General features: G+C 44.3%; 1 protein-coding gene across 5 annotated transcripts in view; it reads left to right on the forward strand.

Moving 5' to 3' along the window:
• Positions 1-27,604, forward strand: part of LOC137657444 (uro-adherence factor A-like) — a 115,029-nt gene that overhangs the window by 14,634 nt on the left and 72,791 nt on the right. For all 5 annotated transcript variants that reach the window (XR_011047143.1, XR_011047142.1, XM_068391793.1 and 2 more), the window contains exons 2-3: positions 5,656-5,758; positions 21,397-23,629. Coding sequence is in view for 3 of the 5 variants with exons in the window: in XM_068391793.1 (XP_068247894.1) it covers positions 5,656-5,758; positions 21,397-23,629 (2,336 nt within the window). In the remaining 2 variants the exon portion in view is untranslated. The remainder of the gene's footprint in view (positions 1-5,655; positions 5,759-21,396; positions 23,630-27,604) is intronic.

Below are 27,604 nucleotides of genomic sequence, written 5' to 3' on the forward strand. Positions count from 1 at the left end.
TAAAGGGGCTAGCCCTTCGGGCAGAAGTTGAGACCATGTTCAAGAAAGATGCTCTCCAGGAGGTCGTCGACGGCTCCCCAGGCTTCTTCAGTCGACTCTTTCTTGTAAAGAAGGAATCTGGAAGCTGGAGACCCGTCATCGTCCTCTCAGCCCTGAACAAGTTTGTCAAACAAACTCCGTTCAGCATGGAGACATCAGACACGGTCAGACTTGCAGTGAAACCGCAAGACTTCATGAGCACACTGGATCTAAAGGACGCGTACTCCCAGATCCCAATCCATCCGTCTTCCAGGAAGTACTTGAGATTCAACTTAGACAACAAGATCTACCAGTTCAAGGTGCTGTGTTTCGGTCTCTCCACAGCACTCTAGGTATTCACCAGTGTTTTCACCCTGATATCTTCGTGGGCACACAGGATCGGCATCTGTCTCCTCAGTTATCTGGACAACTGGCTGATCCTGGCAGACTCAGAGTCGACCCTTCTTTGACACCGAGACAAGCTTCTGGGACTTTGCCAAGATCTAGGGATCATGGTAAATCTCGAGAAGTCTTCTCTGTTTCCATCTCAACGACTGGTATATCTAGGCATGATATTGGACACCAATCTCCACAAAGCCTTTCCATCCGATGACAGGATAGCAAGGCTGAGGAAGGTCGCAGATCCATTCCTCGGACGAGAAGAGCTTCCAGCCCAATCGTGGTTACGTCTCCTAGGTCACCTTTCCTCCTTGGCCCGTCTAGTTCCAAACGGCCGCCTCAGGATGAGATCCCTGCAATGGCGGCTCAAGTCCCGGTGGAATCAAGGCCACGATTCCCCGGACATTCTGGTCCCTATGGGTCATGCGGAATGGACGGACCTTCAGTGGTGGGTGATGGGTGCAAACCTTCGAAAGGGAGTGGATCTTCTCGTCCTCCCCCCGAATTTGATGCTGTTCTTGGACGCTTCAAAAGAAGGGTGTGGGGCCCATGTTCTGAACCACAGGATCTCAGGCCTATGGTCAGAATCAGGAAAGTACTTTCACATAAATCTGCTAGAAATGAAGGCCGTATATCTGGCACTTCAACAGTTCCAACGGATCCTGGCGGGTCACTCCCTGGTGGTGATGAGCGACAACACCACGGTGGTGACTTACATCAACAAGCAGGGAGGTACCTTTTCACAACAGCTATCCAATCTTGCAGTAGAGGTACTGAGATGAACCGAAGTCCACTCGATTCCACTATTGGCTCGCTTCATTCCGGGCAAGAGGAATGTGCTCGCCGACAGTCTGAGCAGAGCATCGTAGATAGTGAGTACCGAGTGGTCTTTGTTTCTTCTAGTAGCCAGCAAGGTCCTGACTTTGTGGGGTTCCCCGACGGTCGACCTGTTTGCGATAGCGTTGAACTTCAAGCTTCCGCTGTACTGTTCCCCAGTCCCGGACTCTAAGGCAATCTGCCAAGATGACTTCCAACAACGGTGGGACAACATCGACGTTTACGCCTTCCCACCGTTCTGTCTGATGGGAAGGGTGCTCAACAAGACCAGACTATCGGTCAACCTGTCGATGACCTTAATAGCTCCGCTATGGCATCATGCAGAGTGGTTCCCGGACCTTCTGCAGCTCCTGACGGAACTCCCGAGAGAGCTTCCTCCACGACACGAGCTACTCAAGCAACCACACTGCAACATCTTCCACAAAGCCGTAGCATCGCTTCAGCTTCACGCCTGGAGACTATCCAGTATCTCCTCACAGAGAGAGGCTTTTTGCAACAAGTTGCAGAGAGGATGTCTTGACACCTGCGAAAGTCATCTGCAGGGTCTACCAGGCGAAGTGGAGAGTCTTCTGTGGTAGGTGTCGTGGAAGGGGTATCTCTCCCCTCGATGCCACTATTCCAGCAATAGCGGAGTTTCTTGTGTATTTGCGGGAAGAAATGCGCCTTTCGGTCTCGGCGGTGAAAGGCTATCGCTCAGCCTTAAGCCTGGCCTTCAGGCTGAAAGGAATGGACATTTCCTCCTCTCTGGAACTTTCTCTACTCATAAGAAGCTACAAGCTTACCTGCCCTCAGTCGGAAGTGAGACCTCCTCCATGGAACGTAGTTCGTGTCTTCAGGTCTCTTAAGAGACCTCCGTTCGAACTATTACGCCAGGCTTCTGATCGTCACCTGACTTGGAAGACGGTGTTCCTGCTTGCTCTGGCCTCAGCCAAGCGGGTCAGTGAACTTCATGGTCTCTCGTACGACGGCGCCCATTCAAGGGGATGGGGGAAGGTAACGTTCGGGTTCGTCCCTGAGTTTGTTGCTAAGACTCAGAATTCTGGAGTGCCGGACCCACGGTTCGACTCCTTCAGGATTTCGAGTCTCCGTTCTGTAACAGATGACCCAGACCATCTCCTACTGTGCCCAGTAAGGAGTTTGAAGCTCTAGCTTGAGAGAACAGCTGCAGTTCGTCCTCGAGTGCAAGCCCTGTTTGTGAGCACAGGAAGGACGAAGAGGAGGGTCACATAGAACACCATCTCAGCTTGGATTCGCAGGGTCATCCACCATTCCCTGAATGCAGACCCTCCTCTGTCACGTCGCCCTAGAGCACACGATGTCAGAGGCATCACTACGTCCCTGGCATTCAAGAGAAACTTCTCAGTGACGCAAGTTCTACAAGCTGGGGTCTGGAAGCGTCAAACGACCTTCACAGCCCACTACCTTCAGGACATGACCCACAGGAGGCTTGATACGTTTTATATCGGCCCTGTGGCTGCTGCACAACAGCTGGTCTATCCTCAGGCTCCTTAATAGACAAGTAGCAGAAGGTTGAGGGTATTGTTACCCAGTTTTAGTCTGCATGAATGAAAAAGTATGTCTGGTCCTTACTCTTTTCTTCATCCGCCTCTCTCTTGGGGAAAGCAGCATCCTGGGTTCTCTGCACAGCTGACCTCAAACCTTTGCAGGTAAACTATGCTTCCTTGTGTTCCTAGTATTAAATAATACTGTTGCGTCCCCCATACCCTGACGAGGTGGTATTTGGAACGTCCTAGCCTATAATTTCATCTAAAGGACTTCAGGTCAACTTCCTAGGATGCGTCACACTTCTTTCATTCACACACTAGCTTATGTAGGCCGCACATTCCTTGCGGAGCAAGGAATTGTGAGGTGCAAGGACTCCTTATCTTGAGTGCTACACTCTCAGATCTTGAGTCCTTGGGCAAAGCCAAAGCCAGTAAGGCTGGGACTTACCACCGTACTTAAGGGTTAAGTCACACCATGTAAAAATACAGTAGCGTGGTTTGTATTTCGGTTACGGAAAAAATGACAAATTCGTAGGTAATTTGTATTTTTCCTAACCATACAATCCTTAGCTATTTAATCATACTTGCCCGCTAGCCCTGTCCCCTGTGAAGTCCTACCTCTAAGCGAAGTGAGTCAGTTCACCGGTGTGTGAGGAGGGAGGGTTAGCGAGCTACCCCTCTAGGTAACCCTCGTTAAAAATCTAATGGCTCATCATTCAGCTACACTAAAAGTAATACCCCATGGAAATAGCTAAGGTTTGTATGGTTAGGAAAAATAGAAATTATCTTAGAATTTGTCATATTGGAGCCCTTGGGCTTATAGCATCTTGCTTTTCCAACTAGGGTTGTAGCTTGGCTAGTAATAATGATAATTATGGATTCTTGAGGGAGAGAGGAACTGTGAATGCCATCTTTATTGTAAGGCAGCCACAGTAAAAGAAGCTAGAGGGAAATCAGAAGCTCTTCTTTGCTTTTGTTTATCTAGAGAAAGCATATGATAGAATACCAAGAGAAGTGATATTTTGGTGCTAAGAGGATGAGGAAAATTCTGAAGTTGGTTAGAATGGTAGAGATGATATATAAAAGAACAAGGACTAAAGTACAGTATTAACAGCTGTTGGGGCAACAGAAACCTTTGAAGTAAATATTGTATTATGCCAGGGAAGGCATTAATGCCATTTTTATTTGTGGTGATCGTGGAGGTGCTAAGTGAAGAGATCAGAAATAAAGAGTTGTGGGAGTTGCTAGATGCAGATGATTTGGTGATTACCACTGAAAATGAGGAAGACTTGCAGAGAAGGGTTGTAGAGTGGTAAGAGACTTTGGAGAAGGGTGGCTTGAGAGCTAAAGTGGATAAGACTGAAACAGTGGTAAGTAGTAAGGGAGGTAGGGACAGGATAGCTATGCATGAAAGATGATGCTCGGTTATAAGACAGGTGGAACAATTCAGATACAGTACTTGGGATCTACTATAAGTCAGAAGGGAGGATGTGAGGCTGGAGTTGAGAGTAGCATAAAAGCCGTGTACTGTCAGTTTGTCCAATCCTTTTCGTCCAAAGTCTTTTTTTCCAATCCTTTTCGTCCATCGCCTTTTTGTCCAATGATTTTGGGAAATTTTTCTTATCAACAACCTAACTACCGAAGAATCCCTTCTATTTTGGGAAATGGCTCTTAACAGCAATCAAACTACCGAGGAATCATTGGATTACCTGAAGACAAAACTACCGAGTTTTACGTTCAGATATTGAATAAATGGACTAACGAAAAAATCATGGATATTGGACTAAAAGACAATGGACTAAAAAAAAACATGGACGAAAAGACGTTGGACTAAAAAATCGTAGGACAAAGAGACGTTGGACCAAAGAGAGTGGACAAAGAGACGTTGGACGAAAAGGCATATAACCATAAAAGCAGCCTTGGGGAAGTGAAGGGAGGTAACGGGAGTGATAAGAAAATGCCAATCAAGTTGAAAGTCAGTATCTATAGCGCAATAATAAAACCAGTGGTAATGTATAGATCAGAAAACATGGGCTTTAAGACAAAACAAGGAAGCAAAGCTTGAGAGAACAGAGATGAGAATGCTGGGGTGGATTATGGGAATATCATTGCTTGAAAGATTGGAAATGATGAAATGAAAAAAATGTCAGGTATAGTGAAGATTACAGAGATGATAAGAGTGTCATGACAGAGATGGCGGGCACGTGTTTAGGATGAATGGTGGGGCGAGAGTGAGGAGGGCTTAGGAAGAACCTGTTAGAGGGAGAAGAACGAAAGGGAGGCAGGGAATTAGATGGTGAGATGAGGTGAAAGAGGATATAGGGAGAAAAGGTTTGATAGAAGGCATTGGAGAAGGCGCATCAGGCAACCAACCCCTTAACCCTTTTACGCCCAAAGGACGTACTGGTACGTTTCACAAAAGCCATCCCTTTACCCCCATGGACGTACGGATACGTCCTTGCAAAAAAATGTTATAGAAATTTATTTTTTCATATTTTTGATAATTTTTTGAGAAAATTCAGGCATTTTCCAAGAGAATGAGACCAACCTGACCTCTGTATGACAAACATTAAGGCTGTTAGAGCAATTTGAAAAAAAATATGCTGGGAAAAAAATAATCCCCTGGGGGTTAAGGGTTGGAAATTTCCAAATAGCCCGGGGGTAAAAGGGTTAATGTAGGTATAATGGTGAGAAAAATTTTTTAGCACTAGCCAATAAAAGAATGTTTGAAAAACAGCCATGAAGCTAGAAAATATGGGAAATAGAGTAGATTCTAAACTGATTTGCTCAAATTTCCTTATGGGAATTATAGTGCTGTATTTTATTTGACCATTTATGAAATTAGATGCAGGAATATTACTCTGGAAAGATATTCATGGTGTTGTTTACTTTTCAGGGGTATCGGCGGATGATAAACCTGAATATGGGTTATTTGAAGAAGGTTTTTACATTCCCCCAGAAGAGACATCAACTGTTCTTCAAGAAATTGGAATACTCAAGTAAGTAATTTTTAATTCTATTACAACACACTTGTACTGTTCAATAAGGATATTTCCATTTGTTAGACAATGCTTACGGATATTGTATGTATATCTTAAATCTTTATACATAAATGCTTCTTTCAATTTACAAATTATGATGTCCCCAGTTCAGGTAAGACCTCTCTTCATCTTGGAATTTCCCTGGCTTGGATGTTTGTTCTTACACGTAATACAAACCTTCGACCGTTAACCGTTTTACCCCCAAAGGACGTACTGGTACGTTTCACAAAACTCATCCCTTTACCCCCATGGACGTACCGGTACGCCCTTGCAAAAAAAAGCTAATTTTTTTTTTCATATTTTTGATAATTTTTTGAAAAAATTCAGGCATTTTCCAAGAGAATGGGATCAACCTGACCTCTCTATGACAAAAATTAAGGCTGTTAGAGCAACTTGAAAAAAATATAATGCAAAATGTGCTGGGGAAAAACTAACCCCTTGGGTGTTAAGGGTTGGAAATTTCCAAATAGCCTGGGGGTAAAAGGGTTAATAGGAGTATGATTTCAGTGAAGCTTGAACACCCATTCAAGCTTTTAAAGAGGTACTATTAGCAGCTGGCGGGTGGCGGGAAGCAGTTATGCTACCTACCCTAACCTTTAGGAAGAACCTTTTAGTAGCGCTAGTCCTGAAGGTAGGAATCTAGTCTAACAGGCAACCTTTTCTGTCCACTACCCATGCTTCCTCCGGTGCCTTAGATGACCGCGGAGGTAGCAGCAGTAGGGGACTCAGCAGTATGAAGCTTCATCTGTGGTGGAAATGTGGGAGGTTGGGCTGTGGCACCCTAGCAGTACCAGCTGAACTCGGCTGAGTCCCTGGTTAGGCTGGAGGAACGTAGAGAGTAGAGGTCCCCTTTTTTGTTTTGTTTTTGTTTTGTTTCTTGTTGATGTCGGCTACCCCCCAAAATTGGAGGAAGTGCCTTTGGTATATGTATGTATGTATGTACCCATGAGGGTTTACCTACCTAAAAGATTACCTACAAGTTCAAAGGTCACTCATGAATGGTAGAGGTAAGGTACTATGGCATTGCCTTAGCTTGAAGGACAATGCCCTACCTATAGACTGACGTTACAGTCAGGCCCAACACTTAGCGAGGGTTAGGTAAGAAAGACAAGTGTGAAAAGAGAGTTTTCAATATTAAACTTACCCGATAATCATGTAGCTGTCAACTCCGTTGCCCGACAGAATTCTATGGAGGGATACGCCAGCTATCACAATACTAGAAGGGGGTGTACTTACCAGCGCCACCTGTGGCCAGGTACTCAAGTACTTCTTGTTGACACCTCCTCAATTATTCCTCTGTCGTGCTTCCGGCAAGACGTTCTGGGATACGCTTATGGTCTTCGAGTTTATTCACGGCTAATTGGTGAAGTATTCTCTCAGATTAACGGCTGTCGCTTTACTGGAAACCTTCTTATATTAGCTAGATAGCTTTTATATAGTCCTGATTAACGGTTAACGATTTTTTCCTTGATTTTGGAACCCTCTTTGGCTAACTCTTTGGATTCAAGATGTCTGACATTTCGCAAGCCCCCTCCCATAGACGATGTAGGTCTTGCAATAGGCGTATTCCGAAGGCCTCGGTAGATCCTCACACCGCTTGTTCTGACTGTAGGGACAGGCCCTGTCAGTTAGAAAATCGATGTGAGGAATGCGCCGGACTTTCGGAATTGGAATTTGTCCGTCTTTTGAAATATTCAACTAAGTTAGAGAGAGGTAGAGTTAGGAGGAGTTCTTCTCACTCTTCACTGTTTTCCTCACCTCATGATCCCCTACCTTTTCCTACCCCTGTAGTGGCTACCCCCGAACCTACTGTTTGCCCTCCGCCTGATATGTCTGTTGTTTTGCGTGCTATTCAGGCCTTAGGCGATAAAGTAGAGTCAGTGGTAAGTGACCATAAGTCTCTGATGGCCGAAGTTAAAGAACTTAAGGTCAAGAGTGCAGTGGGTGGAGTTAGTGCCAGTGCTGTGACGAGTGCTAGTGTCAGTGCAGTGCCAAGTGCTAGTGTTAGTGCCAGTGTGGTGCGTGAGGATTTTTCTGTGCGAGCCAGTCGTCCTCCCAGTCCGGGACCTCTTGCAAGCTCCCAAGCCCAGGGGAGAAGCAATGTCGAAGGGCATAAGGGTTCGGCAGGCCTTGTTAGGCGCACAGAATTATCCTCGGTGGTTGCGGGCGTGTCTTCCAAAGACCGTCACTCCCACCTGCAGACGATTGAGCCCGTCTTTATCTCGTCCGCTGATCAACTGTCAGGGAAGAAACGTTGGTCTCAGGTCTCGAGACCACTTAAACGTAGAGTCCAGTCCGCGAGTGCTCAGCCAGGTTGCAGTCATTGGCTCAGCTCTGACTCGCCTCAGTCATCTGTCGACTGTACTCCGCCCAAGAGGAGTAAGGTTCTGCCACAACAGAGCTCGACTGTTAAGGCTTTACCTCAGTCTACTGTCGTTTCTGCCGATCCCAAGTGGACTCTTCTTCAGTCCATGCAAGCACAGCTTTCGGACTTGATGCGTGAGTGTCGGGCTGAGAGTGTTGCACCTCCGCCTCCGCCTACACTCCCTCCGCCTGCTCTCGCTCCGCCTGCGCTCGCCCCGCCTGCGCTCGCCCCGCCTGCGCTCGCTCCGCCTGCGCTCGCTCCGCCTGATCGCAGCACCATCTGCCAGGCGTACGATGTTGAGCCACATTTTGAGTTCGCTGTTCCCAGTGGTGTTCAGCCTCAGCCTTCTTTAAGGCAACCTTTACTTTGGGATCAGGAGGATTATACCACTCTTCCTCCGCCTCCCCTTGCTGCTCCACCAGTGGTGCAACTCTCGGTTGAGGTACAACAACCTCTCCCGTCCATGAGTCAGTCTCCTCAGCTCTCGCTACAGCGAGCTCAACCCTCCTCAAGGCAAGCTCCTCTACACCCTGGACTTGCGCCTCAGGAGCCTCAGCTTGCGAGAACTTTACCTTGTTCTGCGCAGCCTCAACCTCATCATGTTCCGCTCATACCACAGGAACAGGAACTTGCTACTCCGCCTCCGTCCACCGCTCAGCAAGCGCATTCCTTGGGTTCAACCTCTCATGCTAGGAGTCAGCCTCCTCCACCCATGCGCCTTCCTTCTGCTTCGTCTGTTATTCAGCCTTTGCAGTCTGAGCCTCAGGTTTTCCCTCAACAGTTACTAGAAGAGGAAACCACTATTATTGTTCCTACTCGTTCTGACTCTGCGGTTCAGCATTCTTGTCCGATCTCTTCGCTACACTCTGGTGATGAGGTGTCGGATGATGAGGAGGCACACCTGGATCCCTCATCAGACGTGGATGAATCCAAGCTTTCTCCACAGTCTATTGATTTTCGTAAGGTCTTGGCTCTACTCAGGGAGATTTACCCAGACCACTTTGTCTCTGCTATTCCCCGCTCTCCGCCATCTGAGTTTTCGCTGGGCGTACAACAAGCTAAGTCCACCTATACTAAGCTAGTCCTAGCTAGATCCTCTAAGAGGGCATTAAGGATCTTAGGGGAGTGGCTGCAGTCTAAACAACACCTTGGCAAGACTTCCTTCATGTTCCCTCCAACGAAGCTCACTTCGAAAGCGAGTGTTTGGTATGCCACAGGAGAAGCACCAGGCTTGGGAGTACCTGCCTCTGCCCAGGCTGACTTCTCAAGTCTGGTAGACTCGCCTCGGAGGACTGCAATGAGGCGCTCTAAGGTTTGTTGGACCTTCTCAGACCTGGATCACTTACTGAAGGGAATGTTTAGAGCATTTGAAATGTTCAACTTTTTAGACTGGTGCCTGGGGGCCCTCAGCAAGAAGACCTCTCCTGCGGACAAAGATTCTGCCATGCTATTAATGTCCTGCATGGATAAGGCCATTAGGGATGGATCGGGTGAGCTTGCGTCGATGTTTGTATCAGGGGTTTTGAAGAAAAGGGAACAACTGTGTACCTTCCTTTCCGCCAGCATTACACCTTGCCAACGGTCACAACTTCTTTTTGCTCCGCTCTCGAAGTTTCTCTTCCCCGAAGAGCTGGTTAAGGACTTGTCTGCTGCCCTGATACAAAAGGATACACACGATCTTGTAGCCTCATCGGCTCGTAAGTCTAAGGTTGCTACCTCAATCCCCAAGACTTATCGCTCCCCAGTGGCTGATACCCCTGCTACGAGGTTCATACCGCCCTTTCGTGGTAGAGCCCCCAGCCGAGGAAGCTCCCGTCCAGACTCTCACAGGAGCAAGTCTAGAAAAGGATCCAGGACATCTAAAGGAAAAAACTGACTCTCCGCTTCTCCAGACAGCAGTAGGAGCCAGACTCAAGATCTTCTGGCGAGCCTGGGAGAAGAGAGGTGCAGACACCCAGTCTGTCAGTTGGCTGAGGAACGGTTACAGGATTCCATTCTGCCTCAAACCACCTCTGACCACATCGCCCATCAACCTCTCTCCCAACTACAAAGAAGAGGACAAGAGGCTAGCATTGCACCAGGAGGTGTCGCTTCTTGTGCAGAAGAAGGCAGTGGTTATAGTCCGGGACCATCAATCCCCGGGCTTCTACAACCGTCTCTTTCTTGTGGCCAAGAAGACAGGAGGCTGGAGACCGGTGCTGGACGTCAGCGCTCTCAACGAGTATGTCACCAAGCAGACGTTCACGATGGAGACGACGAAGTCGGTCTTAGCAGCGGTCAGACAGGAGGACTGGATGGTCTCGTTGGACTTGAAAGATGCATACTTTCACGTTCCTATTCATCCAGACTCCCAACCTTTCCTGAGATTCGTTTTTGGAAAGGTTGTCTACCAGTTCCAAGCCCTGTGTTTTGGCCTAAGCACAGCTCCTATGGTCTTTACTCATCTGATGAGGAATATAGCAAAATTCCTACACTTGTCGAACATCAGAGCCTCCCTCTACTTAGACGACTGGCTGTTGAGAGCCTCCACGAGTCGTCGTTGTCTGGAGAATCTCAATTGGACTTTAGACTTAATCAGAGACCTAGGTCTATTAGTCAACATAGAGAAGTCTCAACTCATTCCCTCCCAATCCATTGTGTACCTGGGAATGGAGATTCGGAGTCAGGATTTTCGGGCTTTTCCATCGGCCCCCAGGATAAGCCAGGCCCTAGAGTGCATCATGAGCATGCTGAAGAGGAGCAGTTGCTCAGTGAGACAGTGGATGAGTCTCACAGGGACCCTCTCATCACTGGCCCTGTTTGTCGAGCTAGGGAGACTCCACCTCCGCCCTCTTCAATTCCATCTTGCAGCTCACTGGGACAAGGGTTCGACTCTCGAAGCAGTCTCTATCCCTATCAACCAAGAGATGAAGACCACTCTCCTGTGGTGGAAGCACAACCTCCTTCTCAGGGAGGGTCTATCGTTGGCCATTCAAACCCCCAATCTTCATCTCTTCTCAGATGCATCGGACTCGGGCTGGGGTGCAACCTTGGACGGACGGGAATGCTCGGGAACGTGGAACGAGGAACAAGCATTACTCCACATCAACTGCAAGGAGCTGCTAGCAGTTCATCTAGCCCTGTTGAACTTCAAGTCCCTCCTGCTAGGCAAAGTGGTGGAGGTGAACTCAGACAATACCACAGCCTTGGCTTACATCTCCAAGCAAGGAGGGACCCATTCGAGGAGCCTATACGAGATCGCAAGGGACCTCCTCATTTGGTCAAGAGGTCTAAACCTCAATCTGGTCACGAGGTTCATTCAGGGCGATATGAACGTCTCAGCAGATCGCCTAAGCAGAAGGAATCAGGTCATTCCCACGGAATGGACCCTCCACAAGAGTGTGTGCAACAGACTTTGGACCTTGTGGGGTCAACCTACCATAGATCTGTTTGCCACCTCCATAACCAAGAGACTTCCGCTGTACTGTTCCCCTGTTCCAGACCCTGCAGCAGTTCATGTGGATGCTTTTCTACTGAACTGGTCCCATCTCGACCTGTACGCATTCCCACCGTTCAAGATAATAAACAAAGTTCTGCAGAAATTCGTCTCGCACGAAGGGACACGGCTGACGCTGGTTGCTCCCCTTTGGCCTGCAAGAGAATGGTTCACAGAGGTACTTCAATGGCTAGTCGACTTCCCCAGGACTCTACCTCTAAGAGTGGACCTTCTACGTCAACCTCACGTAGACAGGTTGCACCCAAACCTCCACGCTCTTCGGCTGACTGCCTTCAGACTGTCGAAAGATTCGCTAGAGCTCGAGGCTTTTCGAAGGAGGCAGCCAGTGCGATTGCCAGAGCAAGAAGGGTTTCCACTCGTAGAGTCTACCAGTCTAAGTGGGAGGTCTTCCGAAGCTGGTGTAGAGCCAATTCAATATCCTCTACCAATACCTCTGTGACCCAAATAGCTGACTTCCTTCTACATCTTAGGAATGAGAGATCCCTTTCAGCACCTACGATTAAAGGATATAGGAGTATGTTGGCTTCAGTTCTCCGCCACAGAGGTTTGGACCTGTCTTCCAACAAGGACCTTCAAGACATTCTTAAGTCTTTTGAGACGTCTAAAGAACGTCGTCTTTCCACTCCAGGCTGGAATCTAGACGTAGTCTTAAGGTTCCTTATGTCATCTAGGTTCGAACCTCTCCAGTCAGCTTCCTTCAAGGACCTTACCCTCAAGACTCTTTTTCTCGTCTGCCTTGCAACAGCTAAGAGAGTCAGTGAGGTTCATGCCTTCAGCAAGAACATTGGTTTCACGACCGAATCTGCAACATGTTCTTTTCAGCTTGGATTCCTAGCAAAGAACGAGCTTCCTTCACGTCCTTGGCCTAGATCGTTTGAAATACCTAGCCTCTCCAACATGGTAGGTAACGAACTAGAGAGAGTTCTTTGCCCGGTCAGAGCTCTCAAATATTATCTTAAGAGGTCTAAACCTATTCGAGGACAGTCAGAAGCCTTATGGTGTGCCATCAAGAAACCTTCGAGACCCATGTCCAAGAATGGGCTTTCGTATATATAAGGCTTCTGATCAGAGAAGCACATTCTCACTTAAAGGAGGAAGAACTTGCATTGCTGAAGGTAAGGACCCACGAAGTAAGAGCCGTAGCTACTTCGATGGCCTTTAATAAAAACCGTTCTCTGCAGAGCATAATGGATGCAACCTATTGGAGGAGCAAGTCAGTGTTTGCATCATTTTATCTGAAAGATGTCCAGTCTCTTTACGAGAACTGCTACACCCTGGGACCATTCGTAGCAGCGAGTGCAGTAGTAGGTGAGGGCTCAGCCACTACATTCCCTTAATCCCATAACCTTTTTTAACCTTTCTCTTGAATACTTTTATTGTTGTTTTTATGGTTGTTACGGTAGGCTAAGAAGCCTTCCGCATCCTTTTGATTTGGCGGGTGGTCTATTCATTCTTGAGAAGCGCCTGGGTTAAAGGTTTGGTAGAGGTCCTTTAGTAGGGGTTGCAACCTCATGTACTTTGGCACCTTTGGGTTGATTCAGCCTCCAAGAGGAACGCTGCGCTCAGTAAGGAAGACGAACTTTAAAAAAGAGGCAGAGTAACGGTTCTATTCGACTTCCTTACCAGGTACTTATTATTTCATTGTTATTTGAGATAACTGTTATATGAAATATGGGATACTTAGCTATCCTTTAATCTTGTACACTGGTTTTCACCCACCTCCCTGGGTGTGAATCAGCTACATGATTATCGGGTAAGTTTAATATTGAAAAATGTTATTTTTATTAGTAAAATAAATTTTTGAATATACTTACCCGATAATCATGATTTAATCGACCCTCCCTTCCTCCCCAGAGAGAACCAGTGGACCGAGGAATAATTGAGGAGGTGTCAACAAGAAGTACTTGAGTACCTGGCCACAGGTGGCGCTGGTAAGTACACCCCCTTCTAGTATTGTGATAGCTGGCGTATCCCTCCATAGAATTCTGTCGGGCAACGGAGTTGACAGCTACATGATTATCGGGTAAGTATATTCAAAAATTTATTTTACTAATAAAAATAACATATTTTGCATATATTTGGTGCCCTAGGGGGTGATAACTCCTAACCTAACCTAACAACTCCCTACCAATTGCCCATGCTTGGATGAATAAGACACCAAGTACTACCTAATATTGTTTTTACATGATATCTATCACAGTATAAGTAGTTTGTAATTAGATGAGTACATATCAGTAAGTGTTCAGTACATGTGCACACATATACACTGCACACTGGATATGGTAAGGCTACAGTACAGTACGTAACACTGCAGTAGTCGTTTCCCTGGCCGGAACTATAATTTTACCGAGTAGTCACCAAACACATACAGTATAAGAGCAAAATTCTGTTGTTCCTATCAAGTAATACTGTATAAAACTTGCCGATACTGCAATGTACAATATATGTACAGAACTATCACTACCGTAATGCTTAAATGTACATTTACAATAAACAATACTATACATTACTGTTATTCTGTACTGTACAATACTGTATGTATACAATTTAATATTAACCAAGTGTAGGGTAAGGTGGGAAAACATCAACCTATTAGTAGAAGCACCAGCATAAAGTTTCCATTTTATACCAGAGAGAGGACACAATATTCCTAAGACAAAGAATGCAACATGGTCATCCTATGGTATATTGTACTCATAAATTCTGTAATCAGAATCTAAGTGTCATATTTTGCACTTTGAAAATTTTCGTAACCTCATTGGGCATTTCCCTTATATAGGGGAACACTAACCGGGGAAGAGGTACATTTATATATATATATATATATATATATATATATATATATATATATATATATATATATATATATATATATATATATATATATATATATATATATATATATATATATATATATATATATACACACACACAGTGGTACCTCTACATACGAATTTAATCCGGTCCACAACCGACTTCGGATGTAGAAAATGTTCGGTTGTAGAAACTAATTTTCCCATAAGAATACATTGAAATAGGATTAATCCGTGGTTGAGCCCAAAAACCTATGATAACTCCTTAATAAATTACTGCACATAATTACACATGACAATATGCACTCTAAATTAGATAATAGACATGTAAAAAAGAATAATTATAAAGTAATAATAAATAAGAAATGGGTTTTTAGCGTCACTTTACCTTAGAAAGTCCAGCGCAGGTGTCGGTCTTGCTATGCAGAGAGGAGACGGACGGGTGGCGAGGAGGTAGAGAGGGTGACTACGATAAACGTACACTACCGTAACTTATTCTAACTTAGACTAAGTGAACTTTAACCTAACTTAGCTTATTCATTTTTTTTTTATTTTTATATTTTAAATTTTTTTTTACATTTTCTTTATTTCTTTTTGATGATTAATTTTAATCACTTTCACTCTCTCCACTTAAAATTGATTGAATTTTTTTCTCTTCACTCTTTGCCATTTTCTTTGAACCACTTCCTTCCTCTTCATCACGAGTTCGCTTTGTAGTTTTTTTTGAAGAAGCTATCGATAGAAATTTGCTTGGTACGGCTTTTCAGAATGTTTCGAAAATGAGTTAGGCAAACATCATCGAACTGCGCAACTACACGACAAATCTGCAATTTTTTTTAATGGTATTTGTTGATGAAGTCGACCACGTCTTGATATTTTCCTAACATCTCTTTTATTTGCGCTGAACCTAACATGTTCTACCTCCTCGATCCCTTCATCGTCATCACTCATGTGCTCAGACATAGCATGGAGTTCCTTGAGCTTCTCTGTGGTAAGTTCGTCGTGATGTTCGACGACGAGTTCCGTGATGTCATCTGCGTCGACCTCCAGACCCATGGACTTGCTAAGGGAGACGATTTCCTCTACGTCTTCCGCTGCACCCACCACGGGATCAGGTTCGGGGTCAAAACCCTCGAAATCTCTGGGAGAAACTGCATCAGGCCACAGCTTCTTCCAGGCAGAATTCAGTGTCCGTCGAGTTACTCCCACCCAAGCCTGATCTATGATCTTCAAGCAGTGCACGATGTTAAAGTGGCTTTTCCAAAATTCACGCAAAGTTAAGTTTGTGCTTTGCGTGACATTAAAGCACTGCTTGAATAGGTGCTTGGGGTAGAGCTTCTTGAAATTTGAGATGACTTGCTGGTCCATTGGCTGGAGGATAGAGGTGGTATTCGGTGGAAGATACAGCACCCTTATGAACTTGAATTCTTCGAAGATATCATCTTCAAGTCCGGGGTGTGAGCGGGTGCATTGTCAAGGCATAGCAGGCACTTTAAAGACAATTTCTGCTCATGAAGATACTTCTTCACAGAAGGACCGAAAACTTGGTTAACCCATTGGACAAAGAACTGCCTAGTGACCCAGGCCTTCCAGTTGGATCGCCAGAAAACATGAAGCTGGTCCTTATCCACATTCTGTGCCTTAAAAGCCCTAGGGTTCTCAGAATGGTAAACCAGTAAGGGCTATCGTTGGCACATAGGGCAAGAGTCAACCGATCCTTCATTGGCTTATGCCCAGGCAATTTCTTCTCTTCGGCGGTGATGTAGGTTCGACTGGGCATCTTCCAAAACAACCCGGTTTCATCACAATTAAACACCTGCTGCTCTACGTAGTCTTCATCCTGCACGGTCCTTTCAAAGCTCTTCACAAAGTCAGATGCAGCCTTTGTGTCCGTACTAGCAACCTCTCCATGGCAAACAACTGAATGAATCCCGGACCGTTTCTTAAATTTCTCAAACCAGCCATGAGATGCCTTGAAATCGTCTGAGGAATGTTCGGTTGAACTCTCCCCAGCATCACCCCCAGAGCTCGCCTCCTTCAAGTCCATGAAGATGGCGTGTGCCTTCTCGCAGATGATAGTTTCGGTGATGGTGTCGCCAACAATCTCTCTGTCCTTTATCCAGATTAGCAGAAGTCGTTCCATCTCTTCTATGACAGGGCTACACCGTTTTGAAATGATGGTGATCCCCTTGGAAGGTTTCACTGCTTTAATGGCTTCTTTCTGTTTCAAGATTGTCGAGATCGTCGACATATTTCAGCCATATTCTTTTGCAAGTTCACTCACGGGGACGCCACGCTCATGCTTTTCAATAATTTCTTGCTTTACTTCCTAAGAAACCATTTCCTTCTTCCTTTTCTCGCCACTACCACTACCACTTGCGAAACTAAGCCTTTTAGGACCCATGATTTACGTAAAAAACCGTAAAAGGATGTACCCTAAAAATGACGATTAAAATACAGATACTGTAATAGCAGAACGCACAGCGCACAACCACACGAAGCCGATGAGAATAGAGGAATGACCCAAGCCACGCTAATTGAGGGTCCCTCCGAGGTCGAAGTGCTGCCTTCTATCGGCGGAAATAAAAAAATACATCTGGCGCTATGAGTACCATCTACGCGTACAGGTATTGTTTACTTCGGGTGTCGAAAAAAAATTCTGGTGTAGAGTAGGAACGTGTTCGAAATGTACTTCACGTGTCGAAAAATTCGGATACAACCGGTACGACGAAAATTGCTTGCTTCGTGTGTCGAAATAAGATTCGGGTGTAGAGTCGAAGAATTGCTCGAATTTTACTTCGGATGTTGGAAAATTTGGATGTAGATACGTTCGTATGTAAAGGTTCCACTGTAACTGTGTGTAAGTCAACTTTGACTAGACCTCTTCTGTACGCCTTTCAGGTGGACCTTTAAGGTGAAATCTCCAACAAGATACCAAAAGCATGCGCTAGACTCAATCCGGCAACCCCTCCAAAGCCCAAAACATGGTCGTTGGACAAAGTCTTGCACTATGCTTCGAATATGAACAATGAAGATTGCACCCTAAAGGATCTAACATAGAAAGTTATATTTCTGTTTGCTGTAGCCTCAGGGGCTAGAGTTAGTGAAATAGTAGCCTTATCCAGAAATGAAGGCCATATTCAGTTCTTGGAAACAGGAGAACTGAATCTCTTCCCTGATCCTACCTTTCTCGCCAAAAACGAGCTGCCACAAAAGGTGGGGTCCTTGGAGAATCTGCCTACTGAAGGAAGATGTCTCTTTATGCCCAGTAGAGTGTCTCAAGGTCAATCTTTGAAGAACTTCAAGGAGGGACAGCTCTTCCGAGGCGAAACCTCAGGATCAAACTTATCCCTAAGACAACTGAGGGCAAAACCTACTTTATTTGCAGAGCAGATCCTGGTAGCACACCCGCAGGTCAGGATCCAAGGAAAGTTTCCTCTTCATTGAATTTCTTTCAACACTTTACTTTGAGAGGCGCTGCTCATTTACAGGGTGGAAATCATCCAGAGTCTTCTATAAACATTATGAGAAGCAAGTGCACGAACTAAAACACTTTGTGGTGGCGGCAGGTAGTGTCATGAAACCTGTCATCTAGTGCTGCAATGAACAGTGAACTGTTTTGGGACTCAACAGTGTATCAGGTGAATAGATGTTAACACCTTCTAGTGTTAATACCTTCTAGTGAAAATCACTATGGTGATTAATAGACTGTTCTATACAGGTGCAGAATCTAACCAATAACACCAGTGCCGTGTGAACATTTGAACACATTGTTGAAGCATATCCAACATCTGAGTGAAACTAGACAAGTTTAGCTTCACATTCATTGAGTGGCATTTTTAATAAGTGAATTAATACAGTGATGCCTCAGCATACGAAAGTAATCCGTTCAGGATACGGTTTCGTATGCTGGTTTTTCGTATACTGAGTCGCGTTTTACGTGTAAATAGCCTAATCCGTTCCAAGCCTTACGAAAAGACCCCTTTTCTTTCATAAACACGCTAAACTGTAGTAATAAACATGCAATGCAGCCATTTCTATCATTCAATATTTAACCCAACCGTTATAAACAGCCTAATCCATTCCAGAAACCACCATGAGATTATTCAATAATGTAGTTATAGCCTAGTTATTCCCTCCAAGCCCTAAGAAAACAGTCCGTTTTCTTTACTACTGTATAAAAGTTACGGTACTGTATGTAAAGCATTTGGATCAGTGAAGGTGTATTGTTACCTGTACACTTAAATTAAGGGTTGATACCCTGAAAAAAAAGGTACTGTACTCTCGGCGACGAGTTGGGATCTCGTAAGCTTTTCGTATCCTGAAAATTTTTTCGTATACTGGGGCATAAAAACCTTTGTATCGCTTTTTATACCCTGAATTTTTCGTAAGCAGAAACTTTCGTATCCAGAGGTATCACTGTATATGTATATTCTTCCATACAGGTCAGAAATATATATAACCATGATGTTTATATGTGCAAGGTTAGATTTCTTCTCATGATACATTAATAATTTATTTTGCTTATGAAAATAAATAGAAAAAATGTATCTGGTTCTTCTTTTATCCTCAGTACATCAATAAAAGAATCCAGAGTTTGTCTATTTCCGTAAATAGACACCTTGATGGTACCGATTTCCAAAGTACGAATAGGTATCTCTGGAAAGTTTCCCTGGCGTCCTTATGGAAATACAAACTTTGAATCCTTGTAGTCGATGTCGGCATTTTCCCTGCAGGGGGCAGGAAGCCCTAAGCTAGTTCCAGGCTTGGTGGATATGACAAATAACAGTAATGTCATATATAATGGTCTAGGAGACCATATAAGGAATTCATTCAAAGTAAAGGCACTTATACAAACCCACAGATATAGTACCTTCAAGTTAATTCTCTGGCAAGCTTCCATCACGACGACATGGCCGAGCCCAAAAAACGGATTTTGAGCAAAGCGAAAAATCTATTTTTGGGTGAGATAGCCATGTCGTCCTAATGAACCCACCCTTCTTTCTTAAATGACCCCACCCCAAACTACTCTATCTGCGGCTATTCCGGCTTAAATACAACTAGGAATGATGGGCTGTATTAGTACGGAGAGGAGGCCCACCTGGTACCTTGATAACGGCTCCCCTTTCATTCCCCACTCTTCTCCCTCAAAGAGTTAAATCTATTCGGGGTGAAGATTGCTATGTGTCGTATCAAAAAATATGTCCCCTGATATTATGCGATATCCTTAAAGATATATTAAGGATACTTGCGCCAGGAGTTAGAATTCTGGGTACCTGTGGTTAATTCTCTGGGAGTATCACTGTAGCAAATATCCCTTAGAAAGCTACCTAAAGGAACCTTCCATCAGGACGACATGGCTATCTCACCCAAAAATAGATTTTTCGCTTTGCTCAAAATCCGTTATTTGATACAGGAGCACATTTTGTTAGTAATTTACAAGATACAAGCACACAAGCAATGACTAAAACTGCTGCTAAGGACCTGTAGAACTTAAGTGTGGGAAATGTCAGCTGGAACTGGAGACTCATCTTTTCTTGTTGAGTGTCTGACATATTGCAGCCGCCCATTGAGATAGTACAGCTAGAGAGTTATTGGGTCCTTCGTCTGGCCAGATAGGGCTACATTGTATTCCTCTCTGGTTATGGTTCACTTTACCTTTTCTTACGTACACCAAATAGTTTGGCATATTCTTTTTACATTCTCCTTTTTCCTTATACACCTGGCAACACTAAGATAACTGAACAGTTCTTCTTCACTAAAGGATTAACTACAGCACTGTAATTGTTCATTGGCTACTTTCCTCTTGGTAAGGTTAGAAGAGGCTCTTTAGCTATGGTAAGCAGCTCTTCTAGGAGAAGAATACTGTACTCCATAATGAAGCTGTTTTTCTCTAGTTTTAGGTATGCTGGTCTTGCACTGTCTTGGGTTTGAGTTCTCTAGCTTGAGGATACACTCGGGCACATTATTCTATCTTCTTCCTTATTTCCTTTCCTTACTGTGCTATTTTCCCTGTTAGAGCCCTTGGACTTACAGCATCTTGCTTTTCCAACTAGAGTTGTAGCTTAGCTAGTAGTTGATTGATTTAAAGTTTTCAGGCATCCTGACATTGCTTAGCTAGTAGTGATATTATTATTATTATTATTATTATTATTATTGTTACTACGCTAAGTTATAACCCTAGTTGGAAAAGCAGGATGCTATAATCTCAAGGGCTCCAACAGCAAAAATATCCCAGTGAGGAAAGGAAATAAGAAAATATACTATAAGAGAATTTTAAGAATAATAACATTAGAATAAATCTGCCATATATAAATTATAAAAACTTGAAAATAACAAGAGGAAGAGAAAGTAGAGAGAATAGTTTACCCTAGTGTACTGTACCCTCAAGCAAGAGAATTCTAACCCTAGAGAGTGGAAGACTATGGTATAGAGGCTCTGGTACTATTCAAGACTAAAGACCAATGGTTTGATTTTGAAGCGTCCTTCTTCTAGAAGAGATGCTTACCATAGCTAAAGTCTCTTCTACCCTTATCGAGAAGAAAGTAGCCACTGAACAACTACAGTGCAGTATTAACCCCTTGAGCTAGGTAAAATTGGTTAGTACTCTCAGTGTTGTTAGGTGTATGAGGACAATGGAGAATGTGGAAAGAATAGGCCAGACTAATCCTTAAATGTGTAAGCAAAGGAAAACTGAGCCATAACCAGAGAAAGGGATCCTGTGTAATACTGTCTGGCCAGTCAAGGGACCGAATAACTCTAGCGGTAGTATCACAAGTGGCTGGTGCCCTGGCCAAAACAATAGAGCTTTTGTAGACTAAGAGGTTTGTAATGAAATAATCCATGGTTTTCTAAATGATTACAAATTATATCTGTAGTTACAGAAAGGATACATTAAAAAGTTTTTTTTCTCATTTTTCAGGCTTAAATCGTTATCCGATGCAAAAGTTGAGACCCCAGAGAAGAAGAAAAAACATAAGAAAAAGAAGGCTGAGAGTGAAATAGAAGAACCAAGGAAAACAAGAAAAAATGGGATTGAAGATGAGGACTCCATAGGATGTGATAGTGGAAAAGAAGAAAATATTGAGAAAAAAAGGAATAAAAAATCAAAAGTTGAAGAAGTGGAGGGTATCAGAAAGAGGAAAAATCGTCAGAAAGAAAATTCTGAAGATTCAGAAGCAGATAAAGAAGATAATACTTTTGAGACTGAGAGCTTAAAAAAGACAAAAAGGCTAACTCGGCAAAAGTTGAGGGGATCAGACCAGGATTCTAGTGTTGAGGTAATCAAAGTAGAAGAGTCTAAAAAAAAGAAAAGAAGAAAGCAACAGTTTGAAGAATCTAATGAAAGTGTAAGTGAGGAACCTCATGAGGAGGAGGAGATTTCAAAGAAAACTAAAAAGAAAACTCATAAAACATTAAAAGATAATGGGCACAAGTCATTAAAAAGACCTAGTAATGAAGAAATAGATGAAAGCCAGCAGTCAGTTGAATCAAGTGAGATCACAGCAACCAGTAGTTCAAAGAATCACAAGAAAGAGATCTCTTTGGATATGTCTGTCACATCAACGGATGAAATTGAAAGTAATGCACTGAGGAAAAACAAGCGTTTGAAGAGAGACAAGGCTACGGAAAGCGAGGTGTTAGAAACAAGTAAAAGCTGTTCGGAGGGTGGTCCAATAGATAAGAAACTGCCAAAGTCAACAGTTGGAAGCTCTAAGGAAGATGAGAAACTATCTCAAGAGAAGGAAGTATCAACAAGCAATTTTGCTGATGTGGAGTGTGAAGAGGCAGCTGAAAAGAGCGTCACAAGTGAAAACCATTCGGTAGAAAGCTCAGAGTCTGAGCTAGTTTTCTCTACTATTGATGACGGTTACAAACCTGGCCCCAGGAGCAAGAGACGTCGTAGACATGCCAAAAGGAAGAAAAAGTCTGTTCCAAGCGAGGCGAATGAAGAGGCCTGTGTTAAGAATGCAATCCCTCATTCAAGTAGTTATAACTTACCTTCTATGAATGCGAGTCTTAAAAATAATGTGTCGACAACTAGCACAAATAAGCATGTTGTTTTTGGAAGTGAAGATGAGGAGGAAGCATCTTGCCACAGCAATTCATGTGATGGTAATGACATAGAAATAGTTGGACAAGTTACAAGACCATCTGGGAAGAATTTTCTAAATTCCTTTCACTCAGAAACCCGGAGTATCATTGATATAGAAGGAGAGGATAATTTTTATAGAGAACATCTTGATCCTAGTGCATTAGATGTTACAGCAGATGACTTAAGGAGAATGTATGCCCAAAGGATTGGTCCCTCTCTAGATGCACTTAGTAATATAAGAAGGATGTGTGAACAGAATACCCTTACTGTTGTCCGTGTGACTTCAAAGACTGAATCTGTAACAACCCAGACTTTTAGGCTACCTGATGGACCAGCACAAACTTTTAATCGTGGTCCTCCATCATCTTTCCCTCAGGATTTTGAGGTGAATGAGAATATAAGGAAAACATTTAGGAATCTGTTGTCCCTTCAAGACTGTAGGGAACCTTTGATTTTGAAACCGTCCAGGGAACCTAATGTGTTCCTGGATGAGATAGATGTGGAAGAGGAGGATTTGCAGCTGGTGACTCCGGAAGTTATTGGAAGTTCAGGTTATTCATCTCCTATACAGGCTTGCCCTGAAGATTCAGACGCAGAACCTGATATGCTTCTCGTATCTGATCAGTCAGACCTTAAGGAGAGTGAATGTACACCAGTGGATGACAAGCCAGGTCCATCAACTAGATCCTCTAAAAAGGATGCCCCTCGACCTTATCATGCATTAGGGAAGCTTTTGATGAGTCTAAGGAATCCAGGCTGCTCCAGAGATCACGAGGAAAAATTACATACAGAATTCAGTCCTGAGGAAATCAGTGAGGCTAGTCACCAACCAGTGATAGAGATACTTGATGATGCATCCAAGGGGGATACTTCAAGTGCCTTGGCAGATGCAGAAAGTTCTGATCCCCTAAATCCAGATGAATTGAATGAGGAGGCAGATGTAGAGGAAGCAGAAAATTGTGGTAGAAATACCAAGTGTAGGTTAAATGAAAAGGATGAAGAGGATTTGTCTTCAGGCTTGACAAAGGAATTGAAAGGAGATCAGGTGGAAGAATTAAAGGTAATACTATTTAACATGGCTTTCCATGAAATTGTGTTTTGTATATTACAGTATTGTCTTTTGGATTGATGAAAGGGAAGAGCAAAACTCAATTTATTAGTTTTCATATGCATGTGTATTTGAGCATTTGTATTATATCTATGAACCTCCCCTTATGTTCTTGTTGCTGTTTCACTGAAGCTAACTCAATGTTGACGTCAACCAAAAAAATAAAAAATTTCCTGTTTTTTCCCTTCAATAGGCTATGCCTCTTGCCCACCAATGTGACAGCTGATGGTTGAAACTAGCTTTTTCAATATTAATCTTACCCGATGATCATGTAGCTGTCAACTCTGTTGCCCGACAGAAATCTACGGTCGGGATACGCCAGCGATCGCTATACAGGTGGGGGTGTACACAACAGCGCCATCTGTGAGCAGGTACTCAAGTACTTCTTGTCAACAAGAACTCAATTTTTCCTCTGTCGTGCCTCCGGCTAGACCTACTTGGATACGCTGTTGATTCTGGAGTTATTGTTCACGATTTGGTGATGTATTTGCTCTAGAGTTTAGCCTTCGCTATTCAGGAAGCTTTATCTTTAGCTTAGCAAGCTTTTGGAATTAATTTGAATTAATTATGGTGACGAAGAGAGTATGGACTCTCTTTCACTTTTAAATGGCCGACCCTTCCCTTAGACGGAAGTGTTGGTGTCGAAGAGAGTATAGACTCTCTTTCACTTTTTATTTTATATCTCTCCGCCATTTATAGGCCTCTTCGATTAACTTTCCTTAAAAAAAAAAATATGCGACCTTTCCTAATAGTAGGCGGTCCTTACTTGGAACCGAAGTTAATTAACATTGAGGTCGTCATATCGTTTTTCCTGTTAAGAATTTATGCTATTTTAATTTTATGTTTTTGAAAGAATTTCTTTGATAAGTCTCGTACTGTTTTCAAAGTTGAACTAACGTTTTGTTTAGTCTCCGCAGTTGTTGACGTTCAGAACGTTCAACTTGCGCTCTATCGTTACGATAGAGAGAGAGTATTCACGGTTTCACGTTGCAGTAAGAGTAAACCGATTCTAGCGTTTCGTTCATTCTTTCTTAGCTTAAATGGTTTTAATTCTAATAAAGGAACTTTTTATTTGGGAAACCTTTCAGTTTTTTTTCCTTTAACAAATAATATGTTTTAACGATATATATAATTGGGCTCATCTCTCAGGTAGAGAGAGAGAGAGAGAGATAGAGACGGAGGGAGAGAGAGGAGGATAAACGTTTCGTTCAAGCGGGTAACGTTGTTCTCGTTTTTTGCTCTTCTCCCTAGTCGATATAGGGGAAGAAGGTAAAACGTTTCTAGAGTTTTATTCTTGTTCCCAGGCTTTATGCGGTGAGAGATTTTAAACGTAGTTTATTTGATCTAGTGTTTAGTCTCTTTTCCAGCCACTGAATTCTTTATCTTTCATTATGTTTTTCTGTTACATTGTTATACTGTTTTCGCAATTACTACCTTTTAATGAAGGATAGGATTGCGTGTTTCAGGTACAAACCACTTAAAGTTTCGAGTTCAGTGAAATAAGTGCAAACAGAAAATCAAAAGTGATAAAGTGATATGCGCAAAGTGTTACAGTGTTTCGTTCGAGGGTTCGTCTGTTCGTGCCAGTTGTTCACCTAGTCCGATACCTCTTACAAGCTCCCAAGCCCAGGGGAGAAGTAATGTCGAAGGACTTATGGGTTCCACAGGCCTTGATCGACGAACAGACGTTTCCCTCTGTGGTTTCGGGTGTATCTACACACGTTGCCGACGTGATCACCCCACCCACACAAAGACGAGAGAGCCCATTTATTCCTCGTCTGCGGAAGAGGTTTCTCGCAGAAACCATGGACCAAATCTTGCAGCTTTTAAGTGCAAGTCGGTCCCTTCCGCGCAAGTCCAACGGCCTAGGTGTAGCCACTGGGTCAGTTCGGACTCGCTGCAGTACGACAACTGCACACCTCCTAAGAGAGGCTAGGTGGTACCGCAACAGGCAGTAACTCCGTCTGTTGCCGCACCAGCTGTTTTAGACCCTCAGTCACAACGGACAGTAGCTCCGTTTGTTGTTGTCTTTCATAGACCCTAGTGGTCCATGCTGCAGACTATACAGTCTCAGCTTGCTCCTTCATGCAGGAGTATCATGCTGGAAGGTTGACAATGCAGCCTGTCAACCTACAACCCGCCGAGGTTGTGCGCTCAGCAGATACTGCGGCTGCCTGCTCCCACCCTCCACCTGTGAGAGCTCCGCCACCGATGCGCAGTCCACCCTGCCAGACGCATGTTCTTGCTGCACCATCTGCTAACATGCGTGAGCTACCGCATCAGCAGTGGGAAGGTTCTGTAGAGCTGCCGGGTTCCAGCACTATGCGGCATTCTCCGCAGCCCATGCAGCATGCTCTGCATACCTTACAGCATGCTCTGCATACCTTACAGCATGCTCTGCATACCTTACAGCATGCTCTGCATACCTTACAGCATGCTCTGCATACCTTACAGCATGCTCTGCATACAGCATGCTCTGCATACAGCATGCTCTGCATACCTTACAGCATGCTCTGCATACCTTACAGCATGCTCTGCATACCTTACAGCATGCTCTGCATACCTTACAGCATGCTCTGCATACCTTACAGCATGCTCTGCATACAGCATGCTCTGCATACCTTACAGCATGCTCTGCATACCTTACAGCATGCTCTGCATACCTTACAGCATGCTCTGCATACCATACCGCATGCTCCTCAACCCACCGCAGCCCCTCCCACGCACCAGCACTCTGCTTTTGTTGTTGCCAGCTCCCACACTCCGACTGCGGAGAAGGTTGACGATGCACCCGTGGGCCTACACCTCCCACGGTTGTGCGCCCGGCATGGCTTCCTGCTCTCACACTCTTGTTGTGAGAGCTCCTCCACCCATGCACAGTCAACCCTGCCAGATGTATGATGACTCCCACATACAGAGCACTCCGTTGCCGTGCGGGAGCTACCACAAGCTGCCGTGTTTTGACACGGTGTGTCAGCCTCCGCAACACACTGTGGTTACCGCCACTTGCCAGCAGCAAACTAGTCAGGCAGGAGTTGAGGCTTCCCCACACAAGTTGTTGCCAACTCACAAACTGTCATGCAGTTACATGACGTTGCCTTCTGGTCTGCTACTTATACACCAGTGCTGTATGTCCTCACGCTCCTGTTGTGGTTGACAGTTCAGTTTTTGACAGTTCACAGACTGTCAAGCAGTTTCATAACGTTGCCTTCTGGTCTGCTGCTTTTGCACCAGTGAAACCCTCACTGAGAGAACTTAGCTTTTCTCGGATATGGTTCCTGTAGATGAGAAAGTGCTGTTCTCCCTCCTTCTGATATTCCCTTGAGGACTCTGTCATTTGGAGAGGAGCCTTAAGCTGCTTAGCCTCCTATGGACTTTTATTTAAGCATAACATGCTTCCAGGGAGGGTAAATGGTTCCGCTTCAGTCGCTAACCCCGTCTGTTGCCACACCTGCTCCCATAGACCTTGGGCTTGGTTGCAAGACATGCAGTCCAAGCTTAGTCCTTGATAGAGGATTTTTTTTTTTTTTTTTTTTACGGAGTCAGTGTGTCACTGGGAAGACGTTCAACAACCAGCAGAGGTGACTTGTTGTGACGCAGTGCGGCAACCTCAGCAACCCGATAAGGAGTTGTCTGTACTACCCAGACAGTCTAGACAGTTTCGGGTTGTCGCTGTACTTCCTCGCTTCCCATGGTTGACAGTTCACAGGCTGTGCAGCAGTACCATGATCTTGTGTCCGGCTCCGTCAGACGACTGGCTTTTAAGAGCTCCCACAAGTCGTCGCTGTCTGGAGAATCTCAGATGGACTATGGATCTGACCAAGGAACTGGGCCTCCTGGTCAATTTAGAGAAGTCCCAGCTCGTCCCATCCCAGACCATTGTCTTCCTGGGTATGGAGATTCAGAGTCGAGTTTTTCGGGCTTTTC

Source organism: Palaemon carinicauda, chromosome 1 (assembly GCF_036898095.1).
Source record: "Palaemon carinicauda isolate YSFRI2023 chromosome 1, ASM3689809v2, whole genome shotgun sequence".
NCBI classification, from domain to species: Eukaryota; Metazoa; Arthropoda; class Malacostraca; order Decapoda; family Palaemonidae; genus Palaemon; species Palaemon carinicauda.